Raw genomic sequence first — 21193 nt, forward strand, 5'->3', positions numbered from 1 at the left:
TCTCTCCCCCGCTCTCTCGCTCTCTCTCTCTCTCTCTCCCTCCCTCCCTCCCTCGCTCTCTCTCGTGTTCTCTGTGTAATTAGTGAGATATATGAGTGGCCTCTCCCCCCTGCGTTCGGCGTTCCAGACTTGCAGCCTCTGAAGGTAAGTATGAGGTGTGTGGCCTACTTCAGACTGGGAGACTCGGCCTGGAACAGTTAAGGACACGGTAACTGGTCACCTGGAAGGAAGGAGGGATGGAGGGATGGAGGGAGGGAGGGATGGAGGGAGGGAATACCATAGGGAAGAAAAAGGAAACTACTCTCAACTCTCTCAACAAACCACACGCTTGTCATGTCCCTGTGTGTCTACTTTCATCTCTCTCTCTCTCTCTCTCTCTCTCCCCCCCTACCCCACTCTCTCTCTCTCTCTCTCTCTCTGTCTCTCTGTCCACCCTCACCCCCCTCTCTCCCCACCCTTCCCCTCTCTGTCTCCCCACCCCTCTCCCTCCCTCCCTCTCTCTCTCTGTCTCTCTGTCCACCCTGCCCCCCCTCTCTCTCCCCCCTCCCCCCCCCTCTCTCTCCCCCCTCCCTCCCTCTCTTTCAGTACATCAATCAACCTTCCGTCAACCTGGCAGCTTGCTCGGCACAAGAAAAGAGGGGCATCTTTCAAGTTGTTCCCTTCACATCTCCTCCTCCTGTAGGATAAGGCAGAGAAGGTTCTAGAGTGTGTGTGTGTGTGTGTGTGTGTGTGTCTGTGTGTGTGTGTTTTGCTTCATCCCTGTAACAGGACGGCACCTGTCTCTTTCGGAGAGAGAGAGAGAAAGAACTAGAACACGGTTTTCCAAACAGCACGGATCAAATCCTTTTCCCTGACGGCCTACGACAACCATGCTGGGACGCAGACAGCAACGCGGACAGACGCAGGCGCCAGACAGATGGACGCGGCGGAGACAGACAGCGAGTTCCGTACCAACGGTTTTCTTTTTCCGTCGTTTTGTTTTCCGTTTTTTTTTTACGCTCTTCTTCAAGGGGGACTTACGACAAGTACATTGCGTCTTGTCATGTTTTTTGCGTGTCTCTAGACGGTCCTGTGTGTGTGTGTGCGTGTGTGTGTGTGTGTGTGTGGGGGGGGGTTATTTATGTGTGTGTGTGTGTGTGTGTGTGTGTGTGGGGGGGGGGGGTTATTTTATGTGTGTGTGTGTGTGTGTGTGTGTGTGTGTACGTGCGTGCGTGGGTATATGTTTGTGCCTGTGTGCGTTTGTGTGTGGGTATTTGTGAGGTGAGTGTGTGTGTGAGCGTGTGTGTGTGTATTTGTGTGTGTGTATGGTGTGTGTGTGTGTGTAGGTGCGTGCGTGTGTGCGTGCTTGCGTGTGTGGGTATATGTTTGTGCCTGTGTGCTGTGTGTGTGTGGTATTTGTGTGTGTGTGTGTGTGGGTATTTGTGTGTGTGGGTATTTGTGTGTGTGGGTGTGTGTGTGTGTGTGTATGTGTGTGTAGTCCTGCCCGGAGAGGTGCAGCCCGCCCCTGGCATCGTGTGATAAACATACTCAGTCACTGCGCCCATTAAAAAGCTATAAATAGTTGGGGATAGGGCCGGCCATCTCATTACCGCCCCAATCAATCCCCTATAGAGTTACAATACAGGGGGAGGGAGGGAGAGAGATATGGAGAGAGAGAGAGGGGAGGGAGAGAAGGGTGGGGAGAGGAGGGTTGGGGAGGGAGAGAGAGAGAGAGGGGTGGGGAGGGAGAGAGAGAGAGAGAGAGAGATAGAGAGACAGAGAGAGGGGTGGGGAGGGAGAGAGGGTTGGGGAGGGAGAGAGAGAGAGAGATAGAGAGACAGAGAGAGGGGTGGGAGGGAGGGAGAGAGAGAGAGAAAGAGAGAGAGACGGGGAGGGAGAGAGGGGTGGGGAGAGAGGGAGAAAGAGGGAGAAAGAGGGAGAGAGAGAGGGGTGGGGAGTGAGAGAGAGAGAGAGATAGAGAGAGAGAAACAGAGAGAGGGGTGGGGAGGGAGGGAGAGAGAGAGAGAAAGAGAGAGTGAGAAAGAGAGAGAGAGAGGAGGGGAGAAAGGGAGAGAGAGAGAGGGGTGGGGAGTGAGAGAGAGAGAGATAGAGAGACAGAGAGAGGGGTGGGGAGGGAGAGAAAGAGAGAGAGGGAGAGAGGGGTGGGGAGGGAGAGAGAGAAAGATAGGGAGAGAGGGAGTGAGGGAGTGAGATAGAGAGAGAGAGAGAGAGAAAGAGAGAGAGGGAGTGAGAAAGAGAGAGAGAGAGGGAGAGAGTGGTGGGGAGGGAGAGAGAGAGAGGGAGAGAGGGATGGGGGGAGAGAGAGTGAGAGATCTAAGAACAGGACTGCGTAGGAGGAGAGGAGAGCAAATAAGGCGCCACTCTGGACCAGGTACAGAAATAATGGGCAGGAAAGAGAGGGAAGGAGAGAGAGGAGAGGAGAGGAGAGGAGAGGGAAGGAGAGAGAGGAGAGGAGAGGAGAAGAGAAGAGAGGAGAGGAGAAGAGAGGAGAGGAGAAGAGAGGAGCCGAGGAGTGGACAGGGGGCTGACAGGGGAGGGGAGAGAGAGGAGAGGAGAGAGGAGGGGATGTGAGGAGTGGAGAGGAGAGGAGAGGGGAGGGGATGTGAGGAGTGGAGAGGAGAGAGGAGAGGAGAGGGAAGGGGAGGGGAGGGGAGGGGAGGGGAGAGAGAGGAGAGGAGAGGAGAGGGGAGGGGATGTGAGGAGTGGAGAGGAGGAGGTGGACAGGGGGCTGACAGGGGAGGGGAGAGAGAGGAGAGGAGAGGAGAGGGGAGGGGATGTGAGGAGTGGAGTGGAGAGGAGGAGGCGGACAGGACAGGCGAGGGGAGAGAGAGGAGAGGAGAGGAGAGGAGAGGAGAGGAGCCGAGGATTGGACAGGGGGCTGACAGGGGAGGGGAGAGAGAGGAGAGGAGAGGAGAGGGGAGGGGATGTGAGGAGTGGAGAGGAGGAGGCGGACAGGACAGGGGAGGGGAGAGAGGACAGGAAAAGAAAGGGAAAGAGACAAGTGTGTGGAAGGAGGGGAGGAGAGAACAGAGGGAAAGGGGGGAGGGAGTCTGTCAGGAGAGCCGAGGGAGAGGGAGACAATGGCTCTTGCGGAGGCTCAGAGCCGACAGCGGGGCTGGGGGCTGAATGGGTAAGGTATGGGGGGGGGGGGGGGGGGGGGAGGGGGGGAGTACACAGTCAGAGATGAATGCCAGACGCCATGCTGTGATTGGCATCCTGGAATTTGATTCAGAAACTCTCCCCCCCCCTCCTTCACTCTCTCCCCCTCTCTCTCTCCCTCCTTCACTTTCTCTCTCTCCACCCCTCTCCCCCCCTTTCTCTCTCTCTCTCTCTTTCTCTCTCTCTCTCTCTCCCCCCCTCTCTCTCTCTCTCCCTCCTTTCTCTCTCTCTCTCTCCCCCCCTCTCTCTGGCTCCAATCAGAGCATGAAAGGGGTCCTTTCCAGCAGCAGGGAGTCTATAGCGTTGATTGTGTGGTTAGGAGGAAGGCAAGGCCGAGAGAGAGGCACTCACACACACAAACACACACACACACACACACCCTCGCCACACACACACACATCTGTCATTGACCTTGAAAGAAAGGCCAATGACAGATACCTCCTCCCCTTTCTCCACACAAACCAATCTATCCAGAGCTGTGACAGTGTAAGATATACCCCACAGCCACACAAACCTTTCTGAAATTGTGAACAGTGAATTGGTGTCTGCTGGATAGGTATCACTCAGTCCCATCCCCTTTTCTATTCGCTGTGTGTGTATACAGTGGGGGAAAATAAGTATGCAACACATCAACAATTTCCTATCGCAGCTTTTCACATGAAATTCAGACCAGACATTGGTATTAAGTCGATAACGCTACACAGCTAAAAGAAATTGTAACACTCCCACAAAAGAAAGCTATATGCAGTAAAAGGGAATGACACATGAAAAGAAGCATTGAACACGCTAACTGAAATCTATTTAATACTCGGCGGAGAAGCCTTTCTTTCTTTCCAATGATAGCTTCGAGACACTTACTGTACGGAAATAAAATCTAATCTCGCACAGTGATCCGGTGGGATTTCGGGCCTATTCTTCAACACTTGACGGTCTTTAAATCTAGAACATTCCGGGTGGCTCGCTGGTGAATCTTGATCTTCAGTTCCTTCGACAATAGTTCTATTGGATGCAAGTCTGGTGGTGATTGACTAGGCAGGTCCAACACCTATATTTTCTTCCTCTAGGACCAATTGAGAGTCTCCTCCTGCAGTATGTTTTGGGTCATTGTTCTGCTGGAAGATTCCGCCCGCATTTCATCCTCATCATTCTGGTCGATGGCAACAGATTATTCTCAAGAGTTCTGAAGCTCTGCTCAAGTGGTCCTTTTCTTTGGACTACTCTTCTGACTAACTTTCTGACTCCCCCGGTCAGAAATCTTGCGAGGAGCTCCTGTGCGTGGCTGGTTGATGGTCGAGTGATGTTCCTTCCACTTGCGGATAACGGCCCCAACGGTGCTTATCAGGTGAACACCTGTACCTTCTCATTCATGCAATTATATAATCAGCCAATCGTGCGGCAGCAGCGCAATGGATAAAATCACTAACCCATCGTTGGTGCCAGACGGGCTGGTTTGAGTATTTTCTAAAACTGTGGGTGTGTGTGTGTGTGTGTGTGTGTGTGTGTGTGGTGTGTGTGACTGTGTGTGTGTGTGTGTGTGTGTGTGTGTATGTGTGACTGTGTGTGTGTGTGTGTGTGTGTGTGTGGTGTGTGTGACTGTGTGTGTGTGTGTATGTGTGTGGTGTGTGTGACTGTGTGTGTGTGTGTGTGCATGTGTTTTTGTGTGTGTGTGGTGTGTGTGACTGTGTGTGTGTGTGTGTGTGTGTATGTGTGTGCGTATGTGTGAGTGTCTGTCTGTCTGGTTTGAGTATTTTCTAAAACTGCTGATCTCCTGGTATTTTTAATGCACAACAGTCTCTATCGAGTTTACTCAGAAACGGTAAAGAAAATAACCATCCAGTGAGCGTCGGTTCTGCAGACGGACAGACAGACAGACACGCCTCGTCGACGAGAGAGGTCGACGGAGAATGGCCCATAGCTGTTTCGAGCTGACAGAAAGGTTACGGTAACTCAGGGAAACCATTCCGTACGATTGTGGTGAGGTAGAAAAGCAGAAAAGCGTTTCAGAATGCAACAACAACAACAACGCGGAACCTTGAGGTGGCTGAGGCTACAACAACAGAAGGCCGCTCCTGTTGTCCAGGGCTAATAAAGCATTCCGTTGTGTGGGTACGTTGAATTAAAAAGTTGTTGATGTGTCGAATATGTATTCCCCCCCCCCCCCCCCCCCCCCGCTGTATACCGTGTGCATGCATGCGTGCATAGTCCCTGACCTCATGGAGAGTGGCAGGGGTTGCTAGCGCCTTGGCATTAGCGCAGGGATGACATTTTGTAATTTTGTAAAAGCCGCACTAATTACTTACACATTTTCCCCAGCCGACCTCATTTAATGAACACATCGCTCAATGTCCTTCAGCACCGGCGGAACGGCAGCAGTCAGGAAATAAGGAATAAGATCAAGCAGCTCTGGGGAGGGGGGGGGGGGGGGGGGCAGTAGCATAGGAATAAGTAGAATTAGGTATGTGACTGTGTGTGTGTGTGGGGGGGGGGGTGTGTGGGTGTGGTGTGTGTGTGTGTATGTGGGGGGGGGGTATGTGTGTGTGTGTGTGTGTGTGTGTGTGTGGGTGTGGTGTGTGTGTCTGTGAATGTGTGTGTGTGTGTGTGTGTGTGTGTGTGTGTGTGTGTGTGAATCTGTGTGTGTGTGTCTGTGTGTGTGACTCTGTCTGTCTGTCTGTCTGAGTGTGTGTGTGTGAGTCTGTCTGTGTGTGCATGTGTGAGAGTCTGTGTGTGTGTGTGTGTGTGTGTGTGTCTTTGTCTGTGTGTGTGTGTGTGTGTGTGTGTGTGTGACTCTGTGTGAGTCTGTCTGTGTGAGTCTGTCTGTGTGTGTGTGTGTGTGTGTGTGTGACTCTCTGTGTGTGTGTGTGTGTGTGTGTGTGTGTGTCTCTGTGTGTGTGTGTCTCTGTCTGTGTGTGTGTGTGTGTGTGTGTGTGTGTGTGTGAGCTCGACTTAGCAACTGCTTATCAGCCTGGCACCTGGTGGCCTGTCTGGCCTGTAGGGTCCAGTGAGCCTGTCTGGCAGGCCTGCGGGCCGAGACCCACAGGGCAACAAACCATGAATTGAAACGCCAGCTTGGCGTGTCTAGCCATGCTAACACAGCTCCCTCTCCCCCTCCTCACGCCCGCGGCTAGGCTAGGTCCGACCGTGGCCTCGCTAGTCTGCGACGTCGCCCCCAGGCCAGGCTAGATACAGTCATGCTAATTCTGTTCCTTGCTCTCTCCCTCTACGCGCTACACGCCCCCGAGCTAGACGAGGCTAGGTCTGTCCGCGGCCGCCATGCCTCCTTGGTGTGTTCCCCTGTGTTTCCCCCGAGCGAGCTAGGCCCGATGCTACGCTACGCTAGCTGCAGCCAGCACAGCCGGCCGGGTGTAATTCTGGGCTCTATTCCCCTATGGCCCGAGGCTACGCTAGGCTTTTGCTATGGTGTGCTTAATTGAGACGTCCCAAGGTTCTTCTCTGTGGGCGGCGTGCCGTGTCTCGGCCTCTCCAGAGACGGAGAGCCACAGAGGCCGCGGGAGCCGGGATACATCTCCCTGTCACGCTAATGGTGGCAGCTAGGCCGCTAGCAGCACAAACGTCACCATCAGCAGAATGACTTTAACCCTTTCCTGTGCTAAGCTAAGCCGTTGCTTTTGGCATAATTCTCTTGTCAGATAGGGGGATACATATGTACAGCACTCGAGTTGAGGGGGGATGAGGGGGTATGGCATCCCCCCTGAAATAAAAACAGTCAGAATCATCCCCCTTCAAAAACTGCCATCCCCCCTTTCCATCCCTTATGTCATTTTTATCAATGAACTTAATTTACTGCTATTTCTACATTTAGTTTTGCGCATATTGAGTAAAATACTGTGGGCGAGGGAGGGGGCACGCACACATGCAATTACATTTTTACCAAGTCACTGACACTGAAGTCATTGACACTGTGGGGATGCTAAAATTGTCCCCATAATTATGATAAAATCCACCATCCCCCCTGATGTTCTTTTACAACTTGAGTACTGCATATATATATATATATATATATATATATATATATATATATATATATATTTCAGTGCGGCTACAATGACCCGTGTCTCATTCCCAATGATAAATGAGAAGATATCTATTCCCTGACTATCTTTCCGTTCGGTTCCCCACTCCCATAAATCCTAGCCGATTGTACACTGTAGCAGCTACAGATTGTCTTCGGTTTGCGGCGATATCAACCCTCTCTCTCCTCTCTCTCCTCTCCTCGATTATTTCTCAAAATGGTGCACTGGTGTTTTCAAAAACGTTCCTTATTGCTCCCCAGCGTGCAACCGGGGGGGGACATTTTTCACCGGCGTACCAATATTCGCCCCCCCTACAGAGGAGGAGCTCTATTTCCACCGCGGCCGCTCTGATCTTAACCTTACCCTCTTGTCTTGTGTGTGGAGGGGGCCATTCCTCATGGGTGCGCTGACATTAACCATCCCCACAGCCTGGGGGGACATCTCTCAGCGTGGCGCTGACATTAACTGCTGTATCAGGGCCAGATTGCCTGAGCCCGGGCCCGTGCTTTATGGAGCTTCTCGTTTCCACCGGCATCGATCTGGGTACCGCCTTTTTACTGCCCCCCCCCAGCCCCCCAGCCCAGATACGCTTGCAGATAGGTAGGGGTGTGTGTGTGTGGGGGGGGTGTGGGGTAGGTGAGTAGGTGCAAGTGTGTGTCTGCATGCTTATGAGTGTGGTTATGCTTCAAAGCATATGCTTTGGCCAGCAAAAACTGGCGAGTGGGGTGGTTGTTGGAGGGTGTGTGTGTGTGTGAGTGGGAGTGGGAGTGTCTGTGAGTGTGTGTGTGTGTGTGTGTGTGTGTGCGGGGCAAGTGCTGAGGACAGAGAGGGTGTGTGTGTGTGTGAGTGTGTGTGTGCGTGTATGCGAGTATCTGTGAGTGTGTGAGTGTGTGTGTGTGTGTGTGTGTCTGTCTGTTTCTGTGTGTGTGTGTGAGTGTGTGTGTGTGAGTGTGTGTGTGTGAGAGTGTGAGTGTGAGTGTGAGTGTGTGTGTGTGTGTGTGTGTGCGCGGGAGACAAGTGCTGAGGACAGAGAGAAATGCAGACCCTGAACGGAGGAATACTAATGAATCCGTAGCCGGCGGAGAGAGAGCTTTAGGGGTCGGACAGAAAGACAGACAGACACATAAACAAATGAAAAGAACAAGGGACGTAAGAGATCAACAACAATAAATCCCGGGCAGCAGAGAACAGGGGGAATGACACCAATTCCAGGAGAGGAGCGGAGAGGGACGCGACACCGTTGTAGTCGGGGACAATGATGTGTGTGTGTGATGTCAGCCGGGAAATAATGAACAAGACGGGGAACCAGAGGACACCGTGAGGGATGGCAACGCATCTAAATGAGAACAGAGAGAGAGAGAGAGAGAGAACAGGGGACGGGGGAGAGAGAGAGAGAGAGACAACAGAGAGAGAGAGAGAGAGAGAACAGGAGAGAGAACACAGAGAGAGAGAGAGAGAGAACAGGGAGAGAGAGAGAGAGAGAGAGAGAACAGGGGGAGTGAGAGAAAAAGAGAGAGAGAGAGAGATGGAGGAGGGAGATAGAGAGAGAACAGGGAGAGAGAGAGAGAGAGAGAGAGAGAGAGAGAGAGAACAGGCAGAGAGAACAGGCAGAGAGAGAGAGAAGAGGGAGATAAAGGAGGGGCGTTTTTACCTGAGACACTTTGCGGACCACCTCCCCGCCGACCACCAGCCCCTGGACGAAGGAGCGCGCCGCCACGAAGGTGCGCGTGACTTTGAGCTTGAGGTCGCGGGGCGTGTCCCCGAAGGGACGCAGCGTCTCCGTCTGCTTGGACACACACTCCAGGTAGTCGTCCCCTACGGACCGGAAAAAACAACCTCTGTCCGTAAGCCGCTTATTTTCGTATGTGACGATCAAAAGCACAAAAAACTAAACTCGAATCACTGGATCCACTAACATAACACCCCCGCAACATAAACGCACAACAAAACCATCAGAAGATGGTGATAAAGAGAAGAGTGATAAAAGTGGCTAGAATAACACTTCTGATGACGCTTATTATTGTCATTGTCATTGTATTTCTGTTTTGTCTGTCTGACTTTCTTTCTGTAAAATCTGTAAAGTGTCCTTGGGTTTGTGAAAGGCGCTGTATAAAACCAAGATATTATTATTATTATCATTATTATATTATTATTATCATTATATATGGTCATTACTGTCATTACAGTAGTTTATTACACAGATAACAACACACAATAAGGTATAATAATAATAAGTTAATAACACACAATAAGGTATAATAATAATAAGTTAATAACACACGTTATAATAATAATAATAATAATAATAATAATAATAATAATAATAATAAGGTTGTAACCAGAGACGTACCGATGAGGTACTGGCTGTTGGCCCCCTTGAACAGCCTCTCCAGCAGCCGCGCCCAGAAGTCGTTGAGCGCCTCCTCCAGGTTGACGTTGGAGCCGCGGTAGTAGCGCCGCAGGTCCGTGTACAGGTCGGCGAACACGCGCGTGTTCTGCGTGTACAGGAAGCCCCAGGCGGGGGGGAAGGACTCCTGCAGGGACGCCTCGGAGCGGTTCAGCAGCTCCAGGAGGTAGCCTGGATGGAACAGGAGACACAAGGAGGTCAAAGGTCAGGAAACAGGAAGCGTTTTACAGGAAGTTCGGCGGTCTCCGGCGTGCGGGCGGGGTCGGTGGTAATCGCTCTATTCACCTGTGAGTATGAGAGTCGCACTCTCTCTTAAGGCCAATGCACACAGCGTGCGATTTCTGTTGCGCGTCAACATTCCATTTTGAAGTTTGAATGGAAGTCTATGAGAACATCGCATCTCAACACACACGGCCCCGATTTTAATCGCACGGCGAAAATTCGATTCCATTCATTTTGAATGGGACAAAGCACACGGCGTGCGAGTTTTGTCGCACTGTCAAATTTTGCAAATGTTAGCTTCAAAATGAATGGAATCGAATTTTCGCCGTGCGATTAAAATCGGGGCCGTGTGTGTTGAGATGCGATGTTCTCATAGACTTCCATTCAAACTTAAAAATGGAATGTTGACGCGCAACAGAAATCGCACGCTGTGTGCATTGGCCTTCATCCCCGTACCGTAAAAAGGTCAACGGTGGAGTAAAGTGTGTAAAGTGTTAGTGCCTAACTGAGCCGGCAGTCTGAACACAACCCATTAACAAGCCTCCACTCAGTTTGGAGAGAAAAACACACACAGAAAAAAGAAGCGATGTCAGGTTTTTTTTTTCTCAGGGAACAAACAGACAGGCATGAAAAAACAATTACCTGGAACCTGAGGGGCCGGGGTTCACTCTGACGGCGGGGGTAAACCGTTCAACTTCCCTAAAAACCTTTTCAGACAACGTCAGTTGCTATTTTTTTTTTCTTCCCTCCGTTTTTCCTTTGCTGCGCACAGCGTTAGCGTTAGCGGTTCTCCGGCCCCATCAGCAGCCACGTCTGAGCGATTCTTAAGTCGTTTTTTTTTCCTTCTCTTTTTTTTTTTACACCCTCTCAGTCGGTCGTAACACATTTGTGTCAGTCAGAGGTGCACAGCGGGGAGGGCGGGGGTGGGGGGGGGGTTGTGTGAAGAGATGTTTTTTCCGGAGAAACAAATGCAAAACAAAGAAAAGAAACAACAAAACGAAAGATTTCCTTTGCATGTCTTCTTTTTTTTGTCTCTCCCCCCCGATTTTTCCCCCCTAGCGATAAACAGCGGGCCGACTTCGCCGTCTCTCAAAGACGAGACCGGCGTCGGGTTAGCCTGTGATGCTGCTCTAGTTCGCTACTGTGAGGCTGTACATATCAGAGCCGCCCGCTGCGACGACTCAGAAACTTTGGAGCGCAGTTCGCCTTTTTTCTCCGAGCCTCACAGATTCGTTCTGTCTATCAAAATAACGACTCGTAAATAGACCCAAAAGTGGATGTGTTTCAGAGACGTCTGAGAGAGAGAAAAGTACAAGAGTGGAAGACAGTAAACACCCACGTCTGATGCCATGAGTGACAGACGCACACACACAGAAACACACAGACAAAGACACACAGAGACACACAGACACAAAGAGACACAGAGACACAAAGACACAAAGACACGCAGAGACACACAAAAACACACAGACACAAAGAGACACAGAGACACAAAGACACAAAGACACACACAAAGACGCACAGACGTACAGAGACACACAGAGACACACAAAGACATACAGAGGCACAGACGGACAGAAACACAGACACACGCAGAGACACACAGACACAAAGACACACAGAGACACACAAACACAAAAGCACAGACGCAGGCACAGACGCACACACAGACGCAGGCACAGACGCACACACAGACGCACACACAGACACACACACAGACGCAGGCACAGACGCAGGCACAGACGCAGGCACAGAGGCAGGCACAGACACACACACAGACGCACACACAGACGCAGGCACAGACGCAGGCACAGACGCACACACACACACACACAGACGCAGGCACAGACGCAGGCACAGACGCACGCACAGAGGCAGGCACAGACACACACACAGACACACACACAGACACACACACAGACGCAGGCACAGACGCAGGCACAGAGGCAGACAGAAGCAGAGCAAAAATAACCAGCAGACAAACCCTGCTGCTGGAGTCTGGCAGAAGATTGCTCTGAACAAAGACACACAATACAAGTCTGGACTGACCGCCCCGTTCCGCAATTTATTTTCACCTCGCATCCGTCTCTACCAAGGCTATGATTGTGTCTGTGTGTGTGTATGTGTGTGTGTACGTGTGTGTGTGTGTGTGTTTGCCCGCCACCCCAGATGGAGAGGAGACGAGGACAGCGATGGCTTGGCCAATCCGGGTGAGGCTACAGCACAGCAGGGCCACACATACACACACACACACACAATGACTTGAGTGACAAATCACACAAAAAAGTGTCTGAGCACCACACACACCATCACGCTGACACTGCCACCACACCACAGTACCACTGTTCACAGGCCCGAGTTGTAGAGGAGTTCCATCATCATGTTAATATCCTAATCTCATCCCGACCCGTCTCCTGCATGCATAGCATTATCATCTCTAGCCCCTGCTGCCACCCTGCCCTCCCCCCCTCTCCCCCCCTCTCCCCCCCCCCCCCTCCGCCCACACTCAGTCACAAACACTTGTCTGGGTGGTGTCGTTGCTTCGCGCCGCGCTCGCTGGCTTGTTCCTTGACATTTAAGAGCTGTGTTTTCTCTTCTTTCGCCTCTAAGGTCTTGGCTCTCCCCCGGCATTCATCAACGTGAGTGCAGAGCCTAGCGGTTACAGGCTAATAAAGAGATGTTTGTTTACAGTCGGTTCCGCTCGGTTGGTTGTTTTTTCTCTCCTCCTCGTGTCGGCTCGCTTTTTTTCGGGCGGGGGGTGGGGGGCTTTTGTGGAGGAGGCGTTGTAATGACATGCAGGAACAACAGACGCTTTTTTTTCGCTTTTTTTGTGGTTTTGTTTAAACTTACATTTTTAAAGACGACCCCGGAAAAAACTAATGAAAAAGGAACAAGGGAAGACCACAAAGTAGAGACAGAGGCAGAGAGAAGGACGAACCCCGTCCCCCCCAAATAAGAGGAGGGGGAGATGGGAGGAGGATTTGAGGGTAATCTTTTTTCTTTTGTGTACCGAAAAGAAATCGAGTGAGAGTGAATGTTTTTAATGGCCTCCTCGTAAAAAAAGCCGAAGGGCCCAGTAAAACGGTGGATAATGAGCCGAACGGATTTGGGTAGGGGAAGCACTTCATCATTTTCTCGGTTGAAAAGTCTGTGGGATTCAAAGACGCGTCTCGTCGTCGAGACGAAAACATACGTCAGTGATATTCCGGGAGTCTCCTGTCAACTGACATGCAGACTGGGTGATATGTCACTCTCAGGTCATGTGACCTCTTGTCAGTCATGGGCTTTGTTCCAGACCTCTGGGACTGTCTGGATCAGCTGGGAGAGCCTCGTGTCACTGTCACTCACACACAGGAGAGAACACACACACACACACACACACACACGCTCACACACATATGCCACAAGAACGTAAATACACTACACACACACACAGGCAGACAGACGGACAGAGAAAAACACACACACACACACACACACACACACACACTCGCACGCACACACACACACACACTCACACTCGCACACACACACACACGCAGACAGACAGACGGACAGAGAAAAAAACACACACACACACACACACACGCACATACACCCCTCCCCCCCCCCCCACACACACACACGCACACGCACACACACACACACACACACAGCACACAGAGGGAGCGGGGCTGCTGGGAGCAAGGCGTGGTGGTAATCCTCAACACAGTTCACACTCGTCACACAGTGACAAACTCACTCAAGCATGAGTCAAAACACCCCGACGCATGTCAAACAAATCCATTAATGCCGCTGACAATCCTACATAAATACTCGCCCTCGCGTGTGTGTGTGTGTGTGTGTGTGTGTGTGTGTGTGTGTGTGTGTGTGTGAATCCGTGAAAAGAAAAAGGAGGGAAAAAAAAGTATTATTAACCATGCTTCCAGTTCTAAGTACATGTGGAGTTCATTGACAGTGTGCTGCTGCTGGAGGCTGTGAGTGTGTGTGTGTGTGTGTGTGTGTGTGTGTGTGTGTGTGTGTGTGTGTGAGTTCTCTCCTGTGTGTGTGTGTATGTGTGTTCTCTCCTGTGTGTGTGTGCGCGTGTGTAGGTGAGTTATCTCCTGTGTGTGTGTGTGTGTGTGTGTGTGTGTGTGTGTGTGTGGGAGTGTGTGTGTGTGTATGTGCGTTATCTCCTGTGTGTGTGTGTGTGTGTGTGTGTGGGAGTGTGTGTGTGTCCTGTCAGTGGAGGGATGGTGATAGGTCACCTCTTTGTCTCTCTCTCTAGGCCAGGTGAGGCCAGGTAATCTCCCTGTGTCCCCCTGCCCTTCAGCCTCACTGACTAATGATCATCATTAGCTAGACAGCGTGCGTGTGTGTGTGTGTGTGTGTGTGTGTGTGTGTGACCTTTCCCTCCCATTCATATCTCCATGACACAGGAGCTCCAATGGGACCCTCCTTCCACCTCTCCCTTCACCAGCTCCATAACCTCCAGCGGAGGGGGGGGGGCGGTGTGGCTGCTCAGCCCCAGGATGGGAGCTCCAAAGGGGGGTTGCGTAGTAGACTACCTGGCCTGGGGGTGGGAGGGAGGTAGAATCTATAGTTGTTTAGACACGCTAAGGTATTCTTTACTGGGGATCTTTACGCTAACAAACACACACATACAGACGTAGACACAGACACAGACACACACACAGACACAGACACAGACACAGACACAGACTCACATAGACGTAGACACACAGACACAGACACAGACACAGACACAGACACAGACGTAGACACACATACACACACACAGACACACACACACACACACACACACACACACACACACACACACCACGTCCTAATGACATTCCCCTGCGGGGAGAGCAGACGTAATGATTCATTTGTAATCATGTCAGTTTCCCATCCAGAACACCTTGACATGTCTTAGACACCTTCTCCAATCCCCCCTCCAACCCCCCCCTCCAACCCCCCCCCCCCGCCTTCCCTGGTTCCAACACTTACCCTTCATACGCGCCCACTAAAAAAAAACACTCACACACCCCTGGACCCGCCGGCCACTCCCCAGAATGCATTAACACACACAGTGTTAGGTCGCTCGCACACTCACTGAAATGTCCTCACAAACTCAGAGGACAGTCTCTCTCTTTCTCTCTCTCTCTTTCTCTCACCTAATACTAATTTCCTCTGCCTTCTCACTTCCATTTTATTTCCTGCACCCCCCCCCCTCTTCTGCTGTCTTCGCTCTCTCTCTCTCCCGTGCTCTCTCTCTCTCTCCCCCTCCCTCCCTCTCTCTGTCTCAGTCTATCTCTCTCTATCCCCCTCCCTACCTCCCTCTGTGAGATAAGCTGATTCCATGTCGAAGACTTTGATTCTCACCCTCCTCTTCCCCCTCTTCTTTCCCCTCTTCCTCCTCCTCCTGCTCCTCTTCCTCCTCCTCTTCCTCCTGCTCCTCTTCCTCCTCCTCCTCCTCCTCTTCCTCCTCCCCCTCCCCCTCCTCCTCCTCCTCCTCCTGCCAATTACTCACACCAAGGAGGGCTTCATGGAAGCTTGGTTATTCGTTAACGACTGTTCCGGAATCAGTCTCTCACACAGAGGGCACAGCGGACCCAACCCTCTGCTGCTCATTAGCGACTGATCTTGGATCTGTCTGGCACACTGTGGCGGCGTAGCGTGGGCCGTCCAAGGCTTGTTGAATCAGGCCCCTCACCTCAGGTCAGAGTTTACCGCAACAGACCACCACCTGCTCCTCATTACCGACTGATTGAGGATCAGTCTCGGCGGAGTCTCGTTATGTTGTGCGGGTCAAAACGACCCGAAAGGATTGTATGTTTTTTCCACATGAGCCTAATGAGTCTAAGAAATTAGACGTGTTGTTCCGGGTCAGTTTGACCACGGTAGCGAAAGCGAAGAGGGTTTGTCGTGTTCTGCCACGGAATACATGATACTCTTGTTGTTCCCTCTCTCAGTACTCAACCCTTTCATCACTCTCTCTCTCTCTCTCTCTCTCTCTCTCTCTCTCTCACACACACACACACGAACACACACACCCATCTGCTAATGTAGACACTGTCTTTCTCCCTCACACAGATGCATTTGTACTGTGCATGCAAGCATGCAGGCACACACATACAGCACACACACACACACACACTCACACACACACTCATGCATACAACACACGTACATCCCCCTATAGAAGTCAGATAAGAGTGTCTGCTGAAACCAAAGGTCCCAGGTCCCACAAGACCATCACACACGCACACACACACACACACACACACACACACACACACACACACACACACACACACACACACACACAGTAAAGTCAGCATTTATCACAATAAAAGGATGTCTATCAGAGCACAAAACGGTTGCAAAATGGAGTCTTTAAAAAAAATAATATATATACTGTATATATATATATAGGTGCTTATTATAATCATATGACTTATAAAGCACTGGGTCAATTTGACATTAAGGGTTTCTAAGCACTTTGAGCTGAAACGTTTGCAGGAAAAGTGCTAATAATACAAATTATTATTCATGATTTCATAAAAGGGTGTACAGACGTATGGAACATACCAGGACGTCTAGAGAGCTGGTCCTGAATCTCTCTCTCTCTCTCCCCCTTCCTCTCCCTCTCTCTCTCTCTGAGCCCCCCCCCCCCTCCCACCCACACACACACACAAACACACACTCACACACTAAAGGCTCTTAAACATGACAAGCCTTTCTATTAATTCATAGCGTGGCCGGAGATGGAAAGACACAGAGGGGGAGGGAGGAAGGGGTGGAGGGAGGGAGGGGTGGAGAGGGAGGGAGGGAGGGAGGGAGGGGTGGGGAGGGAGGGAGGGAGGGGTGGGGAGGGAGGGAGGGAGGGAGGGAGGGGTGGAGAGGGAGGGAGGGAGGGGTGGAGAGGACCAGGGGGGCCGTCGCAGCGATGTATCTGATATCCCTAATTGTGTTTGTCCACTTTGACAAGTGGCGAATGATCGGATTAACAGAATGCTCCTTGGCTGAGGCAGAGACAGTAGATGTGTGTGTGTGTGTGTGTGTGTGTGTGTGTGTGAGGGGGAGAGAGAGAGAGAGAGAGCACAAGAGAGTCAGGGAGTAGGAGAGGAGGAGAGGAGGAGGGAGAGCTAAGCTGTTCATGTTAAAGTGCTGCTGTGGTGGTTTAGCCCTGGTCTGTCCTGTTCTCTGTGTGTGTGTGTGTGTGTGTGTGTGTGTGTGTGTGTGTGTGTGTGTGTGTGTGCGCGTGTGTGTGTCTGCATGTCCGTCCGTCCATCCATAACACTGCCTCCTCGGTAGACAGCAGACGCTTCTCCTCCCTCTGACTCATCCCTCCATCCATCCCTCTCCCGCCTCCCTCTCCCCTCGTCTGCACTCCCTCCATCCATCTCTTCCTTTTCTCTTTCCAAGCCTTCCTCATCTCTCTCCACTCCCTCCCTCCCTCCCTCCGTCCCTCCATCTCTCTCTCCAATTTCCTTTATCATCTTATTCCTCGTTTCCTTTCCACTCCCTCTCTCTCCACCTCCTCTCCCCTTCTCTCTCTCCCCCTGCCTCCTTGCTTTCTCCACCCTCTCTCTCCACCTCCTCTCCCCTTCTCTCTCTCCCCCTGCCTCCTTGCTTTCTACACCCTCTCCCTTCACCTCTCCCTGCTCTCTCTCTCTACCTCCCTCCTTTCCACTCCCTCTCTCTCCACCTCTCCCCCTCCCCTTCTCTCTCTCCCTTCCTCCTTTCCACTCCCTCTCTCTCCACCTCTCCCCCTCCCCTTCTCTCTCTACCTCCCTCCTTTCCACTCCCTCTCTCTCCACCTCTCCCCCTCCCCTTCTCTCTCTCCATCTCTCTACCTCCCTCCCCTCCTTTCCGGTATGTCTATCTCTTCCTTCACTGATTGCTACCTGTTGACTCAGAGGCGTATGGGTGTATATATGGAACACAATTTCATGGCTGTGTGAGAAATCCATAGAGTGCAATTCTGATTCATTTCTCCCCCAACAATTGAGACCCATTTAGAGACAGATAATCTCCTTTCAAAAGAGAGAGGCCCAGACAACAGACGCACGGCGGATTTCTCCGGAGGCAACAAATGTTCGAAAAACAACCTGTAACGAAATATATATATATATATATATATATATATATATATATATATATATATATATATATATATATATATATATATATATACAGTATACACACATATACAGGCCCTGTGTTCTATCCAATTCTATTCAATTCCACCCTAATACACACAGCACTGTGCCATAATCATACAAATGTAATTCATTAAATCCTATTTGTGTGACTGAAATGAGGCCTTTCATGGTTCAACCGCTCCAGATCAAAAGGTGTCTCGTTGCCTCCGGCGACGTACACTACATGCCCCAACAATAGACCGCACACTCCCAACAGACAGACAGACAGACAGACAGACACAGACACACACACACACACACACACACACACAGCTATACGCCCACACACACACATGTACACACACAACTGTATTACGCGCACACACAACTACATTACACCCCCACACATACATGGACATACACACACAACTGCATTACGCACACAGAACAACTTCATTACGCACACACATGCATGCACATACACACACACAACTACATTACGCCTACACACACAACTACATTACGCACACACACACAGACACCACTACAATACTCACACACATGCACGCACGCACACACACACACACACACACACAACTACATTACGCTTACACATGTACACACACACACACACACCAGTGCAATACATACAAAGGCACGCACGTATGCAAGCACACACGGATGGACGATTGCACACACACACACACACACACACACACACACCCGTGAAGTCAGACAGTGAGAGTGAGCAGTGTGTGTAGACAGGAAGGAGGAGTGTTTGTGTGTCAGGACAGAAGGAGGAGGATGGTGTGTGTCAGGACAGTAAGAGTGAGCAGTGTGTGTAGACAGAAGGAGGAGTGTGTGTGTGTGTGTGTGTGTGTGTGTGTCAGGACAGCTCTCCATCAATCAGGACACTTATCAGACGGCGGTTAGCCCCAGGAGCGCCAAGGCCCCTTAAGCAGCATTTAGTCAACATTAAAACCTGAGACGGATTAAACACACCGACACGCCACACTGAGACAGACTATTCATCAGCTGTCTGACTGCTCTCTCTCTCTCTCTCTCTCTCTCTCTCTCTCTCTCTCTCTCTCTCTCTCTCTCTCCGTGTCTCCCTCTCCCTCTCTCCCTGTCTGTCTGTCTGTCTGTCTGTGTCTCTGTCTGTCTGTCTCCCTCCCTCTCCCTCTCTCCCTGTCTGTCTGTCGGTCTGTCTCCCTCCCTCCCTCTCCCTGTCTGTCTCCCTCCCTCCCTCCCTCCCTCTCTCTCTCTCTCTCTCTTTGTTCCGCTCTCTCTCTTTGTTCTCTTTATCTCTCTCTCTCCCCCCTTCTCCCTCTCCCTCTCTCTGTTCTGCTCTCTTTCTCTCTCTTTCTTCCTCTGTCTCCCTCCCTCTCCCTCTCTGTTCTGCTCTCTTTCTCTCTCTTTCTTCCATTCGCTGTGCTTGTCTGTCTGGCTCTTTCCCTCACTCACTCACTTTCTCTCACGCACTATTTACCCCCCTCTCTCAACTCCCACCTCCCTCTCTCTCTCTCTCTCTCTCTCTCTCTCTCTCTCTCTCTCTCTCTCTCTCTCCATCTGTTTGGTCCATCCACTCTTTCTCCCACTGCTTGTTAGTCCCCCCTCCCACCCTCTCCTCCCTCCTCCTTCCTCTCCTTCTCTCTCGGTCTTTCTCTCAAATGCCATCTCACAATCTCTCATGCTCATTGTTAATCTCTTTCTCTCTCTCGCTCTCTCTATCTTAATCTCTCTTCTCTCCTCCTTCCTCTCCCTCCCTCTCTCCCTCCCTCCCTCATAAACGCTCCCGTTCCCAGTGACTAATGTGTTTGGCGTAATTGGGCCGGTGTGTTCTCGGGGACTCGCCCACCGACGCCGATTTGTATGCCCGAGACGGCCCCGGCCAATCAAGCGTCACAATGGAGCAGCTGTCCTTGTCACTTATGACATCATCAGAAGGTGACCCCTGCAAAGCGGAAAATTAGCGGTTCGTATTTGTTTTCTAATTGGGAGGAGTATGGCGGCGAGGAGAGAGAGAGAGAGAGAGAGAGAGAGAGAGAGAGAGAGAGAGAGAGAGAGAGAGAGAGAGAGAGAGAGAGAGAGAGAGAGAGAGAGAGCGAGAACGAGAACGAGAGAGAACGAGAGAACGACTAGCCGTGGCTAATTCCAAAAACGTTTCAGTGTTAATTACGTGGCTGATTTGCAGACGCACTCATCCAATTTCATCCTCGTTCAGACGAGAGCGAACTCGCTGCGCGGTGGTATCTGTGCCGACTGCGTTCGTCTCTCGGCTGTACTAAATCGGTGGAATAAGTGGAACTCGACATTTCACCCTCCTACACAAGGTTCCACTCACCTCTGAGGTGGTGGGGGTCGTTTGTGGATTGTGTATCTTCTTGTATCTATCGTCGTACCTGGAGTAAAGGTGTTAGGTCTGCGTACAGGGACTGGTTTGCTTTGGATGCGGCTAACGGGTTCAGGTTAGGATTCAAAGGTGAAACGGTGTGTGATCCTAGATCTGTATGCGACACGGGAGGGAGGGGGGCAGGGGGTTTGAACCCGGGTGAACTCCCCACATGGAAGACACAAGGCTAAGATGTCCGTGTCAAGATGTGCTTCAGATCTGGGTTCTGTTTTACTTCACATTTGACTGCAAGCTTTAAAAAAAATATATATATATATATTGTACTCCTACTACTGTATATCCCGTCAACATGTTCAACACATGAGCTCTTAGAAAACAACACAAAACGTGATTCTATCCCACCGATTCCAACAAAGTCCTGACTAAAACACGGTACCGCTCGACTGTAAATTCAACAAACGCCAACGTGACACGGACACGTCAACAGATGGGAGGGGGGGGGGGTTTACCCAGAAGTCACTCTGGCTCTGGTTTTATATTTTGCTTAGTAACGGAGGGCCCCGGGGCTCCGTGTGCGAAGTCACTCAATGTCCCAGTTTTCCTCAAGAACAACAAGCGAGTCGAGGAGGGACGTCGGGTCTCTGCCCCCGCAGTCTAGAGAGGCCATCACTTAAACAGGCCCAGCTGGGTTACGTAAAAAAAGCCTCTAATTCAATGAAGGAATCAGAAAGTCTCGCATGCTCATCTAGAAAACCAGTGTAGCCATACCCATCAGCCAACAGCAGTGTTCAAATCAAATTAAAACTGTGTGTCGACTGATCTGCCCGGGCCCGAAATAGGCTTGTGCCACGCGAAAGGCAATAAACCCTCGGCTAATATGAGTGTGTGT

General features: G+C 51.1%; 1 protein-coding gene across 1 annotated transcript in view; it reads right to left on the bottom strand.

The window, feature by feature from the left end:
* Nucleotides 1-21193, bottom strand: part of gpc1b (glypican 1b) — a gene marked incomplete at both ends in the record, with an annotated part of 67812 nt that overhangs the window by 12162 nt on the left and 34457 nt on the right. The window contains 2 exons of the mRNA XM_080547102.1: nucleotides 8842-9005; nucleotides 9541-9768. Coding sequence (XP_080403228.1) covers nucleotides 8842-9005; nucleotides 9541-9768 — 392 coding nt within the window. The remainder of the gene's footprint in view (nucleotides 1-8841; nucleotides 9006-9540; nucleotides 9769-21193) is intronic.

This window comes from Nansenia antarctica (genome assembly GCF_963989245.1).
Source record: "Nansenia antarctica genome assembly, chromosome: 16".
NCBI classification, from domain to species: domain Eukaryota; kingdom Metazoa; phylum Chordata; class Actinopteri; order Argentiniformes; family Microstomatidae; genus Nansenia; species Nansenia antarctica.